We start from the raw sequence: 18103 nt of genomic DNA, 5'->3' as shown, positions 1-18103 counted from the left end.
GGCCCAGTGCCACCCCCACAGCAGCCCCTCAGGGAAGGGCTTGCTCTCTCTCCATTTTAACGCTCGGGGAAACTGAGGCTGGGGTGGGGAGGAGCAACAGAATCCAAGGTCAACACAGGTGGGAAGTGCTGACCGGCTGCATTCTCGAGAAAACCTGTGCTCATCCCCTGTGCCTGCCCGGCTCCAGGCCCGGAAGTGCCTGGGAGATCACGGCCAGCGATAGCGCCGGCAGCCGGCTGGGGAGCGTGCCACGCAGCCAGTGCCGCCCACCTGTCCACCCACCCATCAGAGCATCGCAGCGCCCATTCCACAGAGGAGGAACGGGGGCTCGCGGGGGAAGGGGCTCGGAGGCGGGACCCTGCTGTAACCCCAGGAGAGGAGAAGTGTGTGTGCATGTGTGTGTGTGTGCGTGTGTGTGCGCACGCCCACGCATGCTTCTGTGAGCTAGAAACCCCCTCTTCCCGCCCCAGGACCTCTGCCGTGCCCAGCGTCCCCACTCTCCCCCCAGACATGATCCCAGCCCGAACCCCAAGGATCTCAGCCCAGAAACCCGGGGGACCCCCCCCAAACCAGGTGGGAGTCAGATTCACGGCCAAAAGAAACCAAGTATCTTTATTTCAGAAGCTCAAGGGGCTTGTGGGGGAGGTAGAAATGGGGAGGAGAGAGGTGGGGGGGTGACAGCTCTCCCCTCCCCCACCCTGGGCCCCTGACAGATGTGCTCAGGAAGGGGGGCTCTGGACCCCACACCGCATGTTGGCTGGCACGGCAAAATCTGCAGGTGAGAACCAGGGTGACACTGAAGGACCCTGCAGGGCCTGCACAACCCACAGACCCAGACCTGCGAGCCCTCCTCGCTTGGGGAATTAGGATTTTGACCCTGGGCCCCTCCTCCCTCAGACCCAGGGTCCAGGCCCCCAGCCCCTCCTCCCTCACACCCAGGGTCCAGGCCCCCAGCCCCTCCTCCCTCAGACCCAGGGGTCCAGGCCCCAGCCCCTCCTCCCTCAGACCCGGGGGTCCAGACCCAGCCCCTCCTCCCTCAGACCCAGGGTCCAGGCCCCCAGTGCCTCCTCCCTCAGGCCAAGTTCTGGACTGGTGTTTTACCTATCTGCTGAGGTTTGGGCAAATTTAGGTTGGCCATGACCTTTACAAACTCCTCACAGCTGAGGGTGAGCCGAGGGTTCAGAGTCCGCTCCTCCTCCACCGTGGACACCGTGAGCCCTAGTGGACGAGGGACGGGAAGGAAAGTCAGTGGGTCCAGTGCCTGGGGGCTCTGGGAACTACAGCTCCCAGGAGGCACTGGGGCGGCTCTCTCGCTGGCGACTAACAGGCTCTCCCTAGAACACTCCCGAGACTGCTTTTCCTGCTCGATGGGCACCATGGGAAATGTAGTTTCCCTGGTTCTTCAAGCCCTTGGAGGAAGTCCCAGGAAAACCCAGACGCTGTGGAATTCCAGGTGCACACAGACGCTGGGCGCTGGTCTTCCGGCCAGAGGAGCCTCTGCCACCTGTGGCCCGCGTGCCCTTCGAGCTTCACAGGGGTTCGCGGTCCCCTCTCAGTAGTCACGGGAGCCCCCACCCGCTCCAGCCCTCACCATGGTAGTCGTGCGCGGGGTAGATCAGACAGTCGCCCGGGAGCGTGAAGATCTTGTCGTGCACCGAGTGGTACAAGGTCTTAGCGCAGCCTGCGGAAAGGTCAGAGGTCAGAGGTCAGTGGTGGCGGGATGACGGCGCCGAGCTAACCGCCCTTCCTCATCTCCTGCCAATACCCCTTTGTCCCGGTAGAGGAGGGCGGGAACAGCATGCTAGGCAGGTGAAACAGCGTGAGGCTCAGCACGGCTGTGAATACCGTGAGGAAGAGACCCTGACGCACCGAGGAGCTGTGCCTTCACCCTGAGGGTGGCCAGACAGGCGTCAGGACAAGGAGGGCGGACCAGCAGGCAAGGGCCTGAGCACCGGAGACCCCCAAGGGGCCGTGGAGCCACAGTGCCGGCAGGAAGCTGAGTCCTGGTGGGGGCAGGCGCACACGTCTCCCACCTTCTGCCGCCCGTCTCTGCCTAAATCCTTCCGCTTCGTGGATAAATGGGAGCTTGGGAATCGCAGAGGGAAACCCCAGAGACGGAGAGCAAGAGGAAAGGGGGCGGGTGTGGCGGGGGCGTGGCTTCCCGCCGCGTCTGTTGGCCGCCACTCTGCTCTCGCGCGCGCACTTCACGGCTCCCCACGAGGCAGCCAAACCCTGAGGTTCGGAACCCAAACTCCAGGAAACCCCGAATCTACTGCCCGAATGTCCCACTGGCCCACTGCCTGTGACGCCCTGCAGCCCCAGATCCTGGATCTAAGGGCCGCACCACGCACTCCTCGGGCAGCACATCCTTAGGATCCTTAGGGCGTCCTCCCTCGGAAACCCCATGTGACTTCCAAGGCTGGGTCCAAAACACATCCGGGCTTCTGCCTGCATGTCTCCCCCTCTCTCTCTCCACCCCTCCACGGAAGTACACCCACCAGGTCAGGAAGGCGCTTGGTGGCCCTAGGGTGAGGACCCCTGGGAGGCCGCGAGTGGTACCTGGCCAGCCACGTGGGCGAGCCGCCCTAGCCGGCTCTCTGATGACTGTGGCTGCACAGCCCCGGGTCTAACTCTTCCCACACTTGGCAGCGAAACGCCTTAAACTAACACCGACCCCTCCCTAAAGATCTAACATCCGTTTGTCCCTTCTGGTTACTGGAAAACGTAGCATCCCGGCACCCACGCAGCTCCGCTAAGATCCCGGGGGCTGGAGCGCTCACCTTGCTGGAAGTCCGTCCGTCCACACCCGCGGATCAGCAGGGCGTCGCCAGTGAAGGCCATGCTGTGGTCATTCAGGACGAAGGTGACACAGCCTGGGGTGTGGCCAGGGCTGGCCCGAGTCTCCAAGGCCTAGCGGGGTGGCAGACACAGAGATGGTCACCAGCGAGCCTTGAAGTCCACCGGCCCCAGGGTCACATCGGCATCCGACTTGTTAGATTCCCAGGCTCCAACCCCGCCCCAGGGCAAGCTCCAAACGGATGAAAGAGTTAAATGCAAGAAAATCGAGCTGTGACAATGACAACACAAACATAACCCGGTAGCTAGTCTCAGCTAGAAGGACATTCACATGTGAGCCCAAAGCCACAAGTCACGGAGCAAAGATCAAGTGTGTGGCTTCTAACCAATCTCAAGTTTCCGAATGACAGCAATGCCACACGCCACGTGCGGAGGGAACCGACAGGCGGTGGAAATCTACCTGTAACACACAGGTACACACCACACCCCCCACACACAATCCACACTCACACACCATACACACATACACACACACACACACACACACACCCCACACACACCATATACACACATACCCCACACATACATACACACCATACACACACACCCCACACACACCCACCACACACATACATACACACCACACATACCCCTCACACACACACCACACCACACCACACATATACCACATATACACACACACCACACCACACACCCCCATACACATACACCACACACACCCCCCACACACATACATACACACCACACATACCCCTCACACACACACCACACACACACACCACACCACACCACACATATACCACATATACACACACACCACACCACACACCCCCATACACATACACCACACACACATACCACACACCTCCATACACATACACTACACACACACACCCCACACACATACATACACACCACACATACCCCTCACACACATACCACACACACACACACACACACGCCCCCCACACCACTAAACTACACATATACCACACACACACACACCCCACACATATATACCACACTCACACATACACCACACACATACCACACACACACCACACCATTATACCACATACACACACACCACACACACCATACACCCCACACATACATACACACCATACACACACCACACACATACACACCATACACACACCACACACACAAACCCCACACACCACACCATACATACACCACACACCACACACACCATACACACACCACACACATACACACCATACACACACCACACACACAAACCCCACACACCACACCATACATACACCACACACCACACCATTATACCTCGCATATACCACACACATCCCACACATATATACCACACTCACACACACACCACACCATACCACACATATACCACATACACACACGCACCACATACCATACACACACACCACACATACACATACATACACATGCCCCCCCACAGACCCCACACACACATCACACACCCTCATACACACACACTACACACACACCATACACACCCACACCACACACACCCCCACACACACCCACACCACACAGCGGTCAATATTCTGAAGTCACTAACAGACCTTGAAGATCGCTGAGAAAAGACAAGCACAGGGATATAAACAGGACACTAAGGGCCAGCTGCAGTGATGTTGGCATAAGAGGTGATGATGTGGGGGCTGCGCTGCGGCGCTGTGGCGGGGCCGGCTAGCTTCTGCGTGTGGCGCTGGCATCCCACGTGGACACCGGGTCAAGTCCTGGCTGCTCCACTTTTATTGTTTTAGACTTCTTATTTTATTGTTTAGACTTTTCTGTGTTATCTTTTTACTATAAACCTTTTATTTTTATTCTTAAGTATAAAGCCCATATATATATATGGAATATTCAAAATTTTCATGGAAAATGTCTGTTACCAGCAAACTATGCATGGATTTCAAAATTTTTACACCAAAATAAACTTCTCTTATTCCTTTTTCCCAGGGACTTTCTGAAATATCTTTCAGAGGCCATGAGAAAATAGTGATAGATGTGTCCACATAATTGAACTTTATAATATTTTTTAAAGTCATAGTTAAGAGATAAAAGAAAAACCTCAGAGACAATGTTGGCCGTATGTATAACCAAGTCATATAAAGTGGCAACAGCCATAATATATAAATAGCTCCTACCATCAACAAGAACTCCCAAAAGAAAATGGGCAAAAGAAAAGAACAGGCGACTCAGGGAGGGGGACACAGATACAGTGGTCCCCAGATCCTCTGTGGGTGGGGGTCCCACACCCGAGCTCTAAATGACGACCGAGAGGGCCAGTAAGTGATTGATGGCGGCATCTGCAGCCTGGATCTGCAGGACTGACGGACGATTCACAGCCGGATGGTGCAGCAGGGCAGCAGGAGATGTCCTCACGCCACTGAGGACAACGTGACATTTAAAACTCATGCATGGTTTATTTCTGGAACTTTCCATTTAATATATTTGGGCCAAGGCTGACTGTGGGTAACTGAAATGGCAGAAAGCCAGATTGGGGGTGGGAGGGGACAACAACCGCAGTCAAACAGCAACAGGTGCACAGCGGGTTAGGCGCTAGCCCTTCTGTCAGATTGCTGGTTCAGGTCCCGGCTGCTCTGCTTCCAGCCCAGCTCCCTGCTGATGCGTTCGCGAAGCAGAAGACGGCCCAAGCACTTGGGCCCCTGCACCCATGTGGGAGACCTGGAAGAAGCACCTGGCTCCTGGCTTCGGATCTGTTCAGCTCCAGCCATTGTGGCCATCTGGGGAGTGAACCAGTGGATGGAAGACCTCTCTCTGTCTCTACCTCTCTCTGTAATTCTGTCTTTCAATAAATAAAGTAAATCTTAAAAAAAAAAAAACACCTTTTTTAAAAAAAAAGATTTATGTGTTTGTCTGAAATCAGAGTTAGAAAGTGAGAGAGGGAGAGACAGAGAAATCTTCAACCCAGCTGCAATGGCCGATACTGGGCCAGGCCGAAGTCGGCAGCCAGGGGCTTCATCCGCTCCTGCGTGGGTGCAGGGGCCTGAGCACGCACGCGCCTGGGCCGTCACCGGCTGCCTTCCCAGGTGCAGTGGCAGGGAGCTGGATCAGAAGCGGAGCAGGGGCTGGCGCTGTGGCTCCGTTGGTTAAGCCGCAGCCCGAGACACCAGCACCCCAGATGAGAGCGGTTCGAGTCCCGGCTGCTCCACTTCCGATCTGGCTCCTTGCTCATGTGTGAGGGAAAGCAGCGGAAGGTGGCCCTCGGGGGAGGCCCGGACGGAGCTCCTGGCTCCTGGCTTCAGCCTGGATCAACCCTGGCCGTGGTGGCCGTGCAGGGAGCGAACCAGCCAACGGAAGATCTCTCTCTCTGTCACTCTGCTTTTCAAATAAATCACATAAATCTTTCTTTAAAAAGTGTAAATTTCTAAAAATCTGTATTGCCAGCTTCGTTTCCTTAAAGCAAACAAACAAAAACAGATTTGGCAACAGAGAGGACAACTCCTAAACACACGAACAATGAACTTGAATTTCGCCCTGGGCGCCCCCCTAAGCGAGCCACAGGCCCCGCCCTCCCCACTGCCGAGGGTCTCGCCTGGGCTCCCGGTTCCCCCAGAATGCAGAGATAGAAGGGAAGTCAGTCAGTCCAACCAACAGGCTGAGCGAGCTGCAGACGGTCCAACAGCAGCGAAGGCAGGCAGGGCGCAGCTCTCCGGAAATCCACCCCCGCGGGGTCCACAGCAAACGCTTTTGGCCTGGACGTGGCCGGGTTTCAGGCACTGCTCTAACTGGCTTCACTTGCTTAATCCTTACAACACTCAAGAGGGACCAGCACTGGACCCATTTTCTGGATGAAGACACTGAGGCCCGAAGGGTACACTATTTGCTCCAGGTGTCACAACACTCTGTTCCCCCTGGCCAGCCTCGGTGGGCATCTCACATGGGTGCTGGTTCGAGTCCCGGCTGTTCCACTTCCAACCCAGCTCCCTGCTAATGCACCTGGGAAAGCAGCAGAGGATGGCCCAAGTGCTTGGGCCCCTGACCCCATGTGGGAGACCCAGAAGAAGCTCCTGGCTCTGGCCTGGCCCTACCCTGGCTGTTGTGGCCAGCTGGGGAGTGGACCAGCGGATAGAAGACCTTTCTCTCTGTCTCTCCCTCTCTAACTCTGCCTCTCAAATAAGTAAAATAAATGTTTCATTTAAAGTTGCTATTATTTTTCTGTAGTATCGTCCAGGAGGGGCGACAGGGTCTTCAGAATGGACGCCCCTGGGGGCAGGTGAGGGGCACCTCTGAGAGCAGAAACCCCAGGACACTGCTTGGACTCCCCGCCCCCGACCAGGCGGGGGGCTGAGGGCCGGGGGTGCGGAGAGCAAGGCCCTGCCGCCAGCCTGGCTGACTTTGGATCCGCGCTCCTCCCCCGCGGCCAGGCTGGTCGAGGCCTGTGTGTGCTCGGCCTTCAGAATTCCTCCCCGAGGGGGCTGGGGTGGGGTGGGGGCACGATATTTGGTTCCGAAAATCCTTTGGGATAAACGACAGGAAGGGCCGTGCTGTGACGCCCGCACCCCAGGTCGGGCGCTGGTTTGAGTCCCAGCTGCTCTGTCTGATCCGGCTCCCTGCCGATGTGCTGGGAGGCGGCAGCAGATGATGGCGGTTTGTCGGAAAGAGAGAAGCTACAGAAAAGCCACTTATGTGACCGCACGAGGAAAGCAAGGCCCGGCACACGGAGCCCGTGGGAGATTCTACGAGGCAGGCAGGTGGTCAGAGTCGGAGCCCAGGGCTCTCGGCGCACAAACCTGGCACAGTCCCGAACCTCCGCTGGGTCCCGGGCCACCGCCTGCGGGGTTGGTGGGGGGGTGCCCTGGGACCCGAGCTCCCTGTGCCACCTGTTCTGGGGGAGGTGACGCAGGTTTCGAAAGAGAGTACTTTTCCCTGAGGCTCTGCGGGAGCAAAACTGTTTTCATCACAGATTTCAAAAGCCCTTTGCCCCCTCGTCCGGCCAGGAGCGCGGGGCGGTTTCCTAGAACATTCTACCACCTGCCCTGACCTGAAACGCACACACACACACGCGCTTCTCCCGACAAAGTCCCTCTCCCTTCCCACACATGACGTGTCTCCACGGCTGTTCTTTTCTTAATTATTAAATTTACTTATTTTAAATTTCTATTTGAAAAAGAGAGAGAGAGAAAGAGAGAATCTTCCATCCACTGGTTCACTCCCCAAATGCCTGCAGCAGCCAGGGCTGGGCCAGGTCTCTGCCAGGAGCCTGGAGCTCCATCCAGGTCTCTCCCACTTGGGTGGCAGGGACCCAGGTACCCTCCCTCCCAGGGGCCCAGTAGCAGGCAGCTGGAATGAGAGCTGGAGCCAGAATTGGAACCCAGGCACTCGGATATGGGCGGCGGGCGTCCAGAGAGGCGTCTTACCCACTGGACCAAACCCCCGGCCCCCACAACTGCGCGCTCACGTATCCCGGCCCACCCACATCTAAACGGTGGCCGAGATCAGGCGATCCCGCAGTCTGCACTGCCCCCTGGTGGCAAGCGAGCTCTCGGCGTCTTTTCCGCTCGTGCCCAGAAATTCTTAGGCCTGGGGGAGTCAATCACCCGCGGTTCCTAGCTCCGAAGGCCAAGCTGTCACTGGCCCTAGCAGCTAAATGTCCTAAGCCTCCGTCGGCCAGATCCTCTTCTGCTTTGTGGAAGAAAGCAAGGCGACTTGTTCTGTTTAGGGGACAGTGTGCTGAGAGCAGCTAGCAGGTGCGCCACAAACGAGCAAGGGGGCCCGGCGCTGTGTCCCACAGGAGCGCCGGCTGCAGTTCCGGCTGCTCCATTTCTGACCCAGCTCCCTGCCGGGAAAGCAGCAGAAGACGGCTGAGTGCTTGGGTGGCCCGACCACCCGCGTGGGAGACCCAGAGGGAGCTCCAGGCTCCTGGCCTTGGCCTGGCCCAGCCCTGTCCCTTGCAGTCATTTGGGGAGTGAACCAGCAGGTGAAGACCTCTCTCCTTCCTCTCCCTCTCTCCTTCTCTCCCTCTCTCCTCCCTCCCCCTCCCTCCCTCCCTCCTTCTCCCTCCCTCTCCCTCTCTCCTCCCTCCCTCTCTCTCTCCTCCCTCCCTCTCCCTCTCTCCTCCCTCCCTCTCTCTCCCTCTCCCTTTCTCCTCCCTCTCTCCCTCTCCCTCTTCCTCTCTCCTCCCTCCCTCCCTCCCTCCCTCCCTCCCTCTCCCTCTCCCTCTCTCCTCCCTCCCTCCCTCCCTCCCTCTCTCTCTCTCTCTCTCTAACTCTGCATTTCAAATAAATAAATAAATCTTTTTGTGTGCTGCGCCACAATGCTGGCCCCAATAAATAAATCTTAAAGAAAAAAAAAAGCAGCAATGCATGGATGGAGATGTATACTGTAGACATTCTCCACTTCGCTGTGTACTCGCAATTTTTCATAGTAAAATGTTGGGGGAACAGAGACGGGCTCCACAATTCAAATATTAAATTCCAAATGGTGGGGGAAGGATAGAAGCCTCCCTGTGGGCCAGCTAAGGGCTGCCTGGGACGCGGCCGAGACAGACTGGCCCCTGCGACCACCACTCACGGGCAGGGAAACCGCTCCCCGGGCAGCGCCCCTCCCTCACAGGGCCAACCGGCAGATTCGCTTTCTCAACCGCACCCACTCACTCCGTACAATGAAGACTGGGTTCACCTTGAATGTGTCCAGTCTAGCAGGATAGACCCACCTGCATAGCTGGGTTCCTGCCAGTGTAGACCTTGGGAAGCGGTGTTGATGGCTTAAGTGGCTGAGTCCCGGGATTGGGCTCCCGCCTCAGCCTGGCCCAGCCCCTGCTGTTGTGTGTGTTTGGGACAAAAACCAGCAGACGAGCGCTCTCTGCCTCTCAGAAAATAATTTTAAAACTTGCACAATATTGTGAATAACACTGGGTTTTGTTGATGTTATTTGTATTCTGTGTGTTTAAGCAGGAGAGAAGAACATAGGTCAAAATCATGAAAGAAGCTGTCACTTTAAAAAAATTGTCAGGGCGGGGGGTGGGGGACGGAGATCAGCGCTGTGGCTTCTCAACTAAGGCCGCTGCCTGCGGGCCGGCATCCCATATGGGAGCCAGTTTGACTCCCGACTGCTCCACTTCCGACCCAGCTCCTTGCTAATGCAGCAGCAGATGCCCCGAGTGCCGGGCCCCTGCCGTGCTCCTGGGAGACCCAGATGGAGTTCCAGGCCCTGGCTTTGGCCGGCCCGAGCCCCTGCTCACGTGACCATTTGGGGAGTGAACCAGTGGATGGAAGACCTCTCTCTCTGTTTTGCTTTTTCTGTGCCACTTTGCATTTCACATAAATAAAATGAATATTTTAAAACAAAATTGTTAGGGGAGGGAGGCATTAAGTCACCAGCAGAGACGCCTGCATCCCACAGGGAGCCTGGATCCGATACCGGGCTCCGGGTCCTGACTCCAGCTTCCGGGAGGCAGCAGTGGCGGCTCAGGAAATTGGGTCCCTGACTCCCCTACGAGGAACCCGGATTGAGTCCCCGGCTCCCGGCTTTGGCCGCAGCCCAGGCCCAGCTGTTGCAGCCGCTTCTGGAGTGAACCAGCAGGTGGTCGCTCTTTCTCTCTCTGCCTGCCTCTCAAATAAATTATTATTTAAAAACAAAACAAAACACTTGGCAGTTTCCATTAAAGTTAAACACGTTAACTAAGACCCAGCCAGCCTACTCCTTGGAATTCCGGGCAATGGACCAAGCCGAAGCCAGGAGCCTGGAACTCAATCCTGGCTTCCCACAAGGCTGGCAGCGGCCCAAGCACTTGGTTCATCTCCCGCTGCTTTCCCAGGTGCCTGAGCAGGGGCTGCGTCAGAAGTGGAGCAGCCGGGACTCAAATTAGCACCCCAATATCGGATGCCGGCACAGCGGGCAGTGGCTTAGCTCGCTTTGCCATAACAGCAGTCCATCTTTTTTTTTTTTTTAAATAATACATGTAGTTCATGAACTTTGTGAAGATCCACTGTAGGCATGATTTTTTAGCTTTGTAAAAAAATTTTCTTCAAAAATGTGTTGCTCCCAAATAAACTTACCTTTCTTTAATTTTTTAAAAATTATTTATCTGTGAGGCAGAGAGAGAGGGAGAGAGAGAGAGGGGGGCCTGGCTCTCATCTGCTGGTTCACTCCCCAAATGCCCACAAGGACCAGGGGGTTAGCAGGACGCTGGATTATGGGAAGTAGAGCTGGCGCTCACACCCGGGTACCCAGGTGTGGATGCAGGCATTCTAAACACCCGCCCCTCCAAAGATGTGTAAAGAACTCAGACCAAAAAAAAAAAACAACCAAGCCGTGCCCTGAGTAAGCAGGAAGACACGACAGGAAGTGCTGCCCCTCAGGGCCGGGACCTCCCCGCGCTGCCAGGGCACTGAGTGGTGTGGCTACACCGGAAACCAGCTGGGCAGTTTTGCAAATGCAGAATCACGTGACCCAGCCGCCCGGCCCCTGGACACGTACCCAGCCGAAATGGAGAGAGCCATTCACTAAGGCCTGCACGTGCACAGTGACCAAAGCGTCTGCCCCAAGTGGGCGCGGTCCACTGGTCTGTGAGCGGAGGGGTGGGCACAAGCAGCGGCGCATCCACCCACGCACGGAGCACCGTCCAGCGACGGGGAAGCCGGGCCCTCGGCACGACACGCAGCAGCAGTCCCGACCACACCAGGCTAGTGATAGAAGCCACTCACGGGAGACCCCGTATTGTAGGACTCCATTACTACGAAATGTCCAGAGGCAGCAAAGCCAGAGACAGAAAGTAGACGAGAAACTGCCCCGGCCGCTGAGGGTGCCGGGAGAGGCTGGCGTCGGGGCTGGGGGCTGTGCGGTTCCTTGGTTCCTTGGTTCCTTGGTTCCTTGGTTCCTCTCTCTCTCTCTCTCTCTCTTTTCTTTCTTTCTTTCTTTCTTTCTTTCTTTCTTTCTTTCTTTCTTTCTTTCTTTCTTTCTTTCTTTCTTTCTTTCTATCTTTCTTCCTTCCTTCCTTTCTTTCTTTCTTCCTTCCTTCCTTCCTTCCTTCCCTTCCCTCCCTTCCCTCCCTTCCCTCCCTTCCCTCCCTCTCTTTCTTTCTTTCTTTCTTTCTTTCTTTCTTTCTTTCTTTCTTTCTTTCTTTCTTTCTTTCTTTCTTTCTTTCTTTCTTTCTTTCTTTCTTTCTTTCTTTCTTTCTTTCTTTCTTTCTTTCTTTCTTTCTTTCTTTCTTTCTTTCTTTCTTTCTTTCTTTCTTTCTTTCTTTCTTTCTTTCTTTCTTTCTTTCTTTCTTTCTTTCTTCCTTTCTACAGGCAGAGTGGACAGTATGAGAGACAGAGAGAAAGGTCTTCCTTTGCCGTTGGTTCACCCTCCAATGGCCACCGCGGCTGGCGCACCGCGCTGATCCGATGGCAGGAGCCAGGTGCTTTTCCTGGTCTCCCATGGGGTGCAGGGCCCAAGCACCTGGGCCATCCTCCACTACACTCCCTGGCCACAGCAGAGAGCTGGCCTGGAAGAGGGGCAACCGGGACAGAATCTGGCGCCCCGACCGGGACTGGAACCTGGTGTGCCGGCGCTGCTAGGCAGAGGATTAGCCTAGTGAGCCGCGGCGCCGGCCTGTGTGGTTTCTTTGTGGAGGAATGAAAATCCTCTAAAATTAATTTAGTGGGGCCGGCGTCGCCGTGCAGGGGGCGGGGGGGGGGGGGAGCTGCCACCAGCAACGCTGCCATCAGAGCAGCAGTTGGGGTCCCGGCTGCTCCACGTCCCATCCAGCTCCTTGCTAAAGGCCTGGGAAAGCAGTGGGGGATGGCCCCAGTGCTCGGGCCGCTGCTCCAACTGCTGTGGCCATGTGGGGTGAACCAACGGATGGAAGGTCTCTCTGTCTCTCTGTCTCTTTCCCTCTCTCACCCTGCCTTTCAAATGAATAAATCTTTACAAATAAAATGAGAGCACACAACTGTGAATACACTAAAGTGGAACTGTGTATTTTAAAGGGGTGAGCTGCATGGTGTAGCGCTTCTACTAATACAGCTATTAAAAAAAGAAAAAAACTGGCCAGCGCCGTGGCTCAGTAGGTTAATCCTCCGCCTTGCGGCGCCGGCACACCGGGTTCTAGTCCCGGTCGGAGCGCCGGATTCTGTCCCGATTGCCCCTCTTCCAGGCCAGCTCTCTGCTGTGGCCCGGGAGTGCAGTGGAGGATGGCCCAAGTGCTTGGGCCCTGCACCCCATGGGAGACCAGGAGAAGTACCTGGCTCCTGGCTTCGGATCAGCCCAGCTCCGGCCGTTGTGGCCATTTAGGGAATGAACCTGCACATGGAAGACCTCCTCTCTCTCTCTTTGCATCTGCTTCTCTGTAACTCTGCCTTGCAAATAAATAATCATAAAAACCCACCATAGCCAAATGCACTACACTGAACCCTCCCACACTTACTCACTGAAAACTCACACACCCAGTTGGACAAAGAGCTGGTCTTGACCTAAACCCCCTACCCTTTCTAATCCTGCCAGAGCGCCTCTCGGATTGGATCTGCTTGTGGGCACCTGACACGCCTGGCATCGGGGCAGGCCAGCGACCTCAGCTTCTGCAAGAGGGACTGAGAGAAAGTCTGTAACTATTTGTAGCTAAACCCCTGACCCCACAGGAAGCTCTGATTTCTGCTACATGTTGCCACCTAAACAAACTGTCCCTGTCTAGCAGAACCCACCAAGGTCAAGGCTGAGACCTTACCCGGTCACCTGCCACCTTCTGTCCCCAAGGCCAGCTCTGGTCAGAAAAGGAGCCATGGCTGCTGCCTGCCTCCCTGAGCGTGCACACTCCCGAGTACCCCCTGCACGCTGCTGGGTGGGGGGTCCTGCTGGTGAGCCCGCCCGCTGGTCAGGAACCTTCACGGCCCGCCCGAGTGAGGCAGGAGCAGGGCTGGGGCTAAGGAGAGGCTCCCTTGAGAGGCCACCCCTGCAGGTGCAGGACCCTCAGACCTGTGCCCCTTCAATGCTGCACCTGCAGCCTCACTCCCCCACCCCAGCCCTGGCCCCGGGCAGAGGGACGTCCTAGCTCAACCAGCGGCTCTGAAGACAGGCCTGGGTTGCCCTCAGGCAACTTTTATGGAGATGCCAGGCCCAGGGTGCTGCCCCAAAGACTTAGTCAACGCTGTTGACTTAAGGGGCTCGGCCAGAGACAACGCCTGCCCGCCCCAGGGGCCCTGCTGGGCGTGTCGTGCCCGCCTCCCAGAGACACGAGCTCAAGGGTCAGGAAGCCAGGTCCCCCCCCCCCAAGTTCAAGGAGTCCAGGCCACCACCCCCGCAGGAAGCCAGCACCCAACTCACAAAGCGTCCAAAGCGGATGGCATCGCCCTCCTCGATGTGCAAGTCAGCCTGGGCCCCGCTGAGGCGGGAGATGACCGACCGGCAGCCGGGCAGCAGGGAGCGCAGCAGCCCTGAGCCTGTGATGTGGTCAGCGTGGCAGTGGGTGTTCACTGTGAGGGGCGGGAGGGCAGGCCCAGGAGGGCACGTCAGCACCCGGGGGGCCAGGCCCAGCCCCTCCTCCCCACACCCGGGGGTACAGGCCCCCAGCCCCTCCTCCCCACACCTGGGGGTACAGGCCCCAGCCCCTCCTGCCTCAGACCCAGGGTCCAGGCCCCCAGCCCCTCCTGCCTCAGACCTAGGATCCAGGCCCCCAGCTCCTCCTCCCTCACACCCAGGGTCCAGGCCCCCAGCTCCTCCTCCCTCAGACCCAGGGGTCCAGGCCCCCAGCCCCTCCTCCCTCAGACCCAGGGGTCCAGGCCCCCAGCCCCTCCTCCCTCAGACCCAGGGCTCCAGGCCCCCAGCCCCTCCTCCCTCAGACCCAGGGTCCAGGCCCCCAGCCCCTCCTCCCTCAGACCCAGGGTCCAGGCCCCAGCCCCTCCTCCCCCACACCCAGGGGTACAGGCCCCCAGCCCCTCCTCCCTCAGACCCAGGGTCCAGGCCCCAGCCCCTCCTCCCCCACACCCAGGGGTACAGGCCCCCAGCCCCTCCTCCCTCAGACCCAGGGTCCAGGCCCCCAGCCCTTCCTCCCTCACACCCAGGGGTCCAGGCCCCCAGCCCCTCCTCCCTCACACCCAGGGTCCAGGCCCTCAGCCCCCCTCCCTCAGACCCAGGGTCCAGGCCCCCAGACCCTCCTCCCTCAGACCCAGGGTCCAGGCCCCCAGCCCCCCTCCCTCAGACCCAGGGTCCAGGCCCCCAGCCCCCCTCCCTCAGACCCAGGGCTCCAGGCCCCCAGCCCCTCCTCACTCACACCCAGGGGTCCAGGCCCCCAGCCCCTCCTCCCCACTCCCAGGGTCCAGGCCCTCAGCCCCTCCTCCCTAACCCTAACCATAACCCCAGCCCCTCCTCCCCCACACCTAGGGGTCCAGGCCCCACCCTCCTCCCCACTCCCAGGGGGCCAGGCCCTCAGCCCCTCCTCCCTAACCCTAACCCTAACCCCAACCACAGCCCCTCCTCCCCAGACCCACAGTTTCAGGCCCCCAGCCCCTCCTTCCCCAGACCCAGGGGTCCCAACCCCCCACTCCACTTCCCCAAGACCCAGGGGTCCCAGCCCCCCACTCCACTTCCCCAAGACCCAGGGGTCCCATCCCCCCACCCCGCCTCCTTTAGACCCAGGGTCCCATCCCCCCGGCCTCCTCCCCCAGACCCAGGGGTCCAAGGCGCCAGCCTCCCGGCCATCGACGCTCGCGGAGCACTGACCAGCGTACAGCAGCCGCAGCCCCAGCTCCTTGACCAGCTGGGCATCCCGAGGCGCCGTCTCCAGAACCGGGTCGATCAGGACCGCCTCGCGGGACTCCCTGTCTCCCAGCAGGTACGTGTAGGTGCAGCTCTTGGGCTCAAACATCTGGACGGGGGGTGGGGGGCACAGATGAGCGCGCACAACCCGCCCCCCGCCCCCCGCGGGCCTCCTCCCCAGACCACAGCGCGGCCTCCCTGCCGCGCCACCTCCCTCTGTCAGAACCGGGAAGTGCCCGCTTCCTAGCCCCGAGCCAAGACCCCCAGCGCCCTCGCTCGTCCGGGACTCGGGGTCCGGCCCCAAGCACAGGGGGCCCCCAGACCCCCGCCCCGTGAACGGGACCCTGGAATGCAGCCCCTCCCGCCGCCCGGGGCTCGGGCCACCCCGCACCTGCCGCAGGAGGACGGGGGCTCCGGCCCCGCTGCGCTGGCTCAGCTGCCGCCCGGCGACCCTCAGTGCCGCGCTCGCCATCGCGCCCGCGCCCGGGTCCTGACTGGGACGAGACCCGGCGCCCGCCCGAGCCGCGCGCAGCCGGGCTGACCCCGAGGAGGGGCGGCGCCGGGGCGGATCTGGGGCGGGGCCTGCCTTAAAGGGGCCTCGGCCAGCGGCGGAGGGCGGAGCTCGGCGAAGCGGATCCGGCTGAAGGCAACCAGCGACGCGGGGTTCACCCTGACTCCCCGTAGACGCAGAGAGCAGAGACACCAAAGAGCGAGGGAGCCTCTCAGAGGCACAGAGGTGCTCCTTTAAGGAGAGACAGGCAGAGGCACCAATGCGCTCAGCAAGCGAGCCATTTTATAGGACAAGCAGGTGGCGGGGTGGGCATTGCTAACAAGATGTTAGGACAGGTGTTTGGCCTACAGGCGCAGACACCCGCATCCACAGAGTCCCTGCTCCGGTTAAATGTTAGGTCAAGCCACTTTCCCCCCAGCCCTTTCTCTCCCTGTGTCTGCGCTGCTCTGTGGGCCCCGCTCCCTAGCAGGTGCCAGGCCGGCCAACCCCACTGCGCTGACTCCCGGTGGACCCCAGGAGCGCTGACAGAGGGGACTCAGAGGCCTGTAAGGGACAGCAGCATTGGCACAGACTCTGCAAAGACAGTCACAAACACACACCTGGGGATTCTAGAAGATTCTGAGAGGGGGATGTGTGGGAGTGGAGAGCAGCAAGGCCCAGGTACAGGGTCTTTGAGCCTCAAGGACGTGGAGGAAGCTCACACAGACCATGCGCATAACAGCAAAGGCTTCCTACAGGAAGGGAAAGTACACTTCTTAAGAGAGAAGTGGGCCGGCATCCCATCTGAGCACAGGTTCGAGTCCCAGCTGCTCCACTTCCGTGCCAGCTCTCTGCTGTGGCCTGGGAAAGCACCAGCAGATGGCCCAGGTCCTTGGCCCTGCACCCATGTAAGAAACCAGGAAGAAGCTCCTGGCTTCAGTCATTGGGGCCATCTAGGGGAATGAACCAGTGGATGGAAGTTCGCTCTTTCTCTCCCTCTCTCTGTAATTCTTCTTTTTTTTTTTTTTTTTTTTTGACAGGCAGAGTGGACAGTGAGAGAGAGAGACAGAGAGAAAAGTCTTCCTTTTTGCCATTGGTTCACCCTCCAATGGCCGCTTCGGCTGGTGTGCTACGGCCGGCGCACCGCGCTGATCCAATGGCAGGAACCAGGTACTTATCCTGGTCTCCCATGGGGTGCAGGGCCCAAGCACTTGGGCCATCCTCCACTGCACTCCCTGGCCACAGCAGAGAGCTGGCCTGGAAGAGGGGCAACCGGGACAGAATCCGGCGCCCTGACCGGGACTAGAACCCGGTGTGCCGGCGCCGCAAGGCGGAGGATTAGCCTAGTGAGCAGCGCTGGCCTGTAATTCTTTCAAATAAATAAATAAATCTTTAAAACACACACACAGAGAGAGAGAGAGAGAGAGAGAAAGAAAGAGAGAGAGAGTAGAAGTGGGCCAAGAACCAAAGCTCAGAAGGAGGCCCCAGAGACACCCGGAGCTGTGATTGTCCAGGAGTTGGTTTGGGGTGGGAGGCTCTTAGTGTGGCTTGGAAACCACCTGTTGTGTAGACCGTCTGGCCACTGTCATATCTGTAGACAGCTGCCAAGCGAAAGCTTCACAGACGTGCAGTCTGCTACACTTGCAACTCCTTTCTTAACTTCAAGTAGCCTTTCTCTGGAGGATAAGGGAGGCCGAGCTGGAGAAACGGGGACACAACTCGCTGTTCTCAGCTTCCCCAGTTAACCCTCTGCCGCCTCCTGCCTCCAGGAGCCGGGCTGGGAGATCAGAAGGGGTGGGGCGCTGTGGAGACAGAGGGAGAGGAGCTGCCAGGGCAGGGAGAAGCACGCAAGAAGGGAGCTTTGTTCATTTATTGCAGGCATGAGGTTCCCTGGGTGCCGGCTCCAAGCTGGGGACCCCAGCCTGGCTGGCGGGGAGGGAGGTGGGGCCGAAGGGCTGGGGCCAAGTGAGGTGCAGGCATTGGGGGCCCTTAGGGCTTTTCCATTGCGAGTGACTCCTGCATCAGACCACCCCCCTCAGGCCCCTTCCTCCAGTTTTCTAGAATTTCTAGACCTTTCAC

General features: G+C 58.5%; 1 protein-coding gene across 1 annotated transcript; it reads right to left on the bottom strand.

Annotated features, from left to right (window-relative positions):
• Nucleotides 1-585: 585 nt before the first annotated feature.
• Nucleotides 586-16091, bottom strand: ETHE1 (ETHE1 persulfide dioxygenase). Its single transcript, XM_070062143.1, has 7 exons — nt 15926-16091; nt 15499-15643; nt 14104-14252; nt 2781-2910; nt 1592-1681; nt 1102-1218; nt 586-772 (listed from the first exon to the last, which is right to left on the bottom strand). The coding sequence occupies exons 1-7, from the start codon at nt 16004-16006 to the stop codon at nt 720-722; spliced, it is 765 nt and encodes a 254-aa protein (XP_069918244.1). The 5' UTR covers nt 16007-16091; the 3' UTR covers nt 586-719.
• Between the last annotated feature and the right edge of the window lie 2012 nt (nt 16092-18103).

This window comes from Oryctolagus cuniculus, chromosome 18 (genome assembly GCF_964237555.1).
Source record: "Oryctolagus cuniculus chromosome 18, mOryCun1.1, whole genome shotgun sequence".
In the NCBI taxonomy this organism is placed as follows: Eukaryota; Metazoa; Chordata; class Mammalia; order Lagomorpha; family Leporidae; genus Oryctolagus; species Oryctolagus cuniculus.
Note: the sequence above shows the minus strand (reverse complement) of the source record. Positions and strands in the feature narration are given on the sequence as shown.

What these genes read in the sequence shown, in the direction of transcription:
- ETHE1 (XM_070062143.1), bottom strand. Translation starts at nt 16,006, where the DNA reads ATGGCGAGCGCGGCACTGAGGGTCGCCGGGCGGCAGCTGAGCCAGCGC. An exon ending in GCTGCGGCTGCTGTACGCTG is followed by an intron (nt 14,253 to 15,498) that starts GTCAGTGCTCCG and finishes CGCCCCTCACAG; the next exon opens with TGAACACCCACTGCCACGCT. An exon ending in ACGGACGGACTTCCAGCAAG is followed by an intron (nt 1,682 to 2,780) that starts GTGAGCGCTCCA and finishes ACCTTTCCGCAG; the next exon opens with GCTGCGCTAAGACCTTGTAC.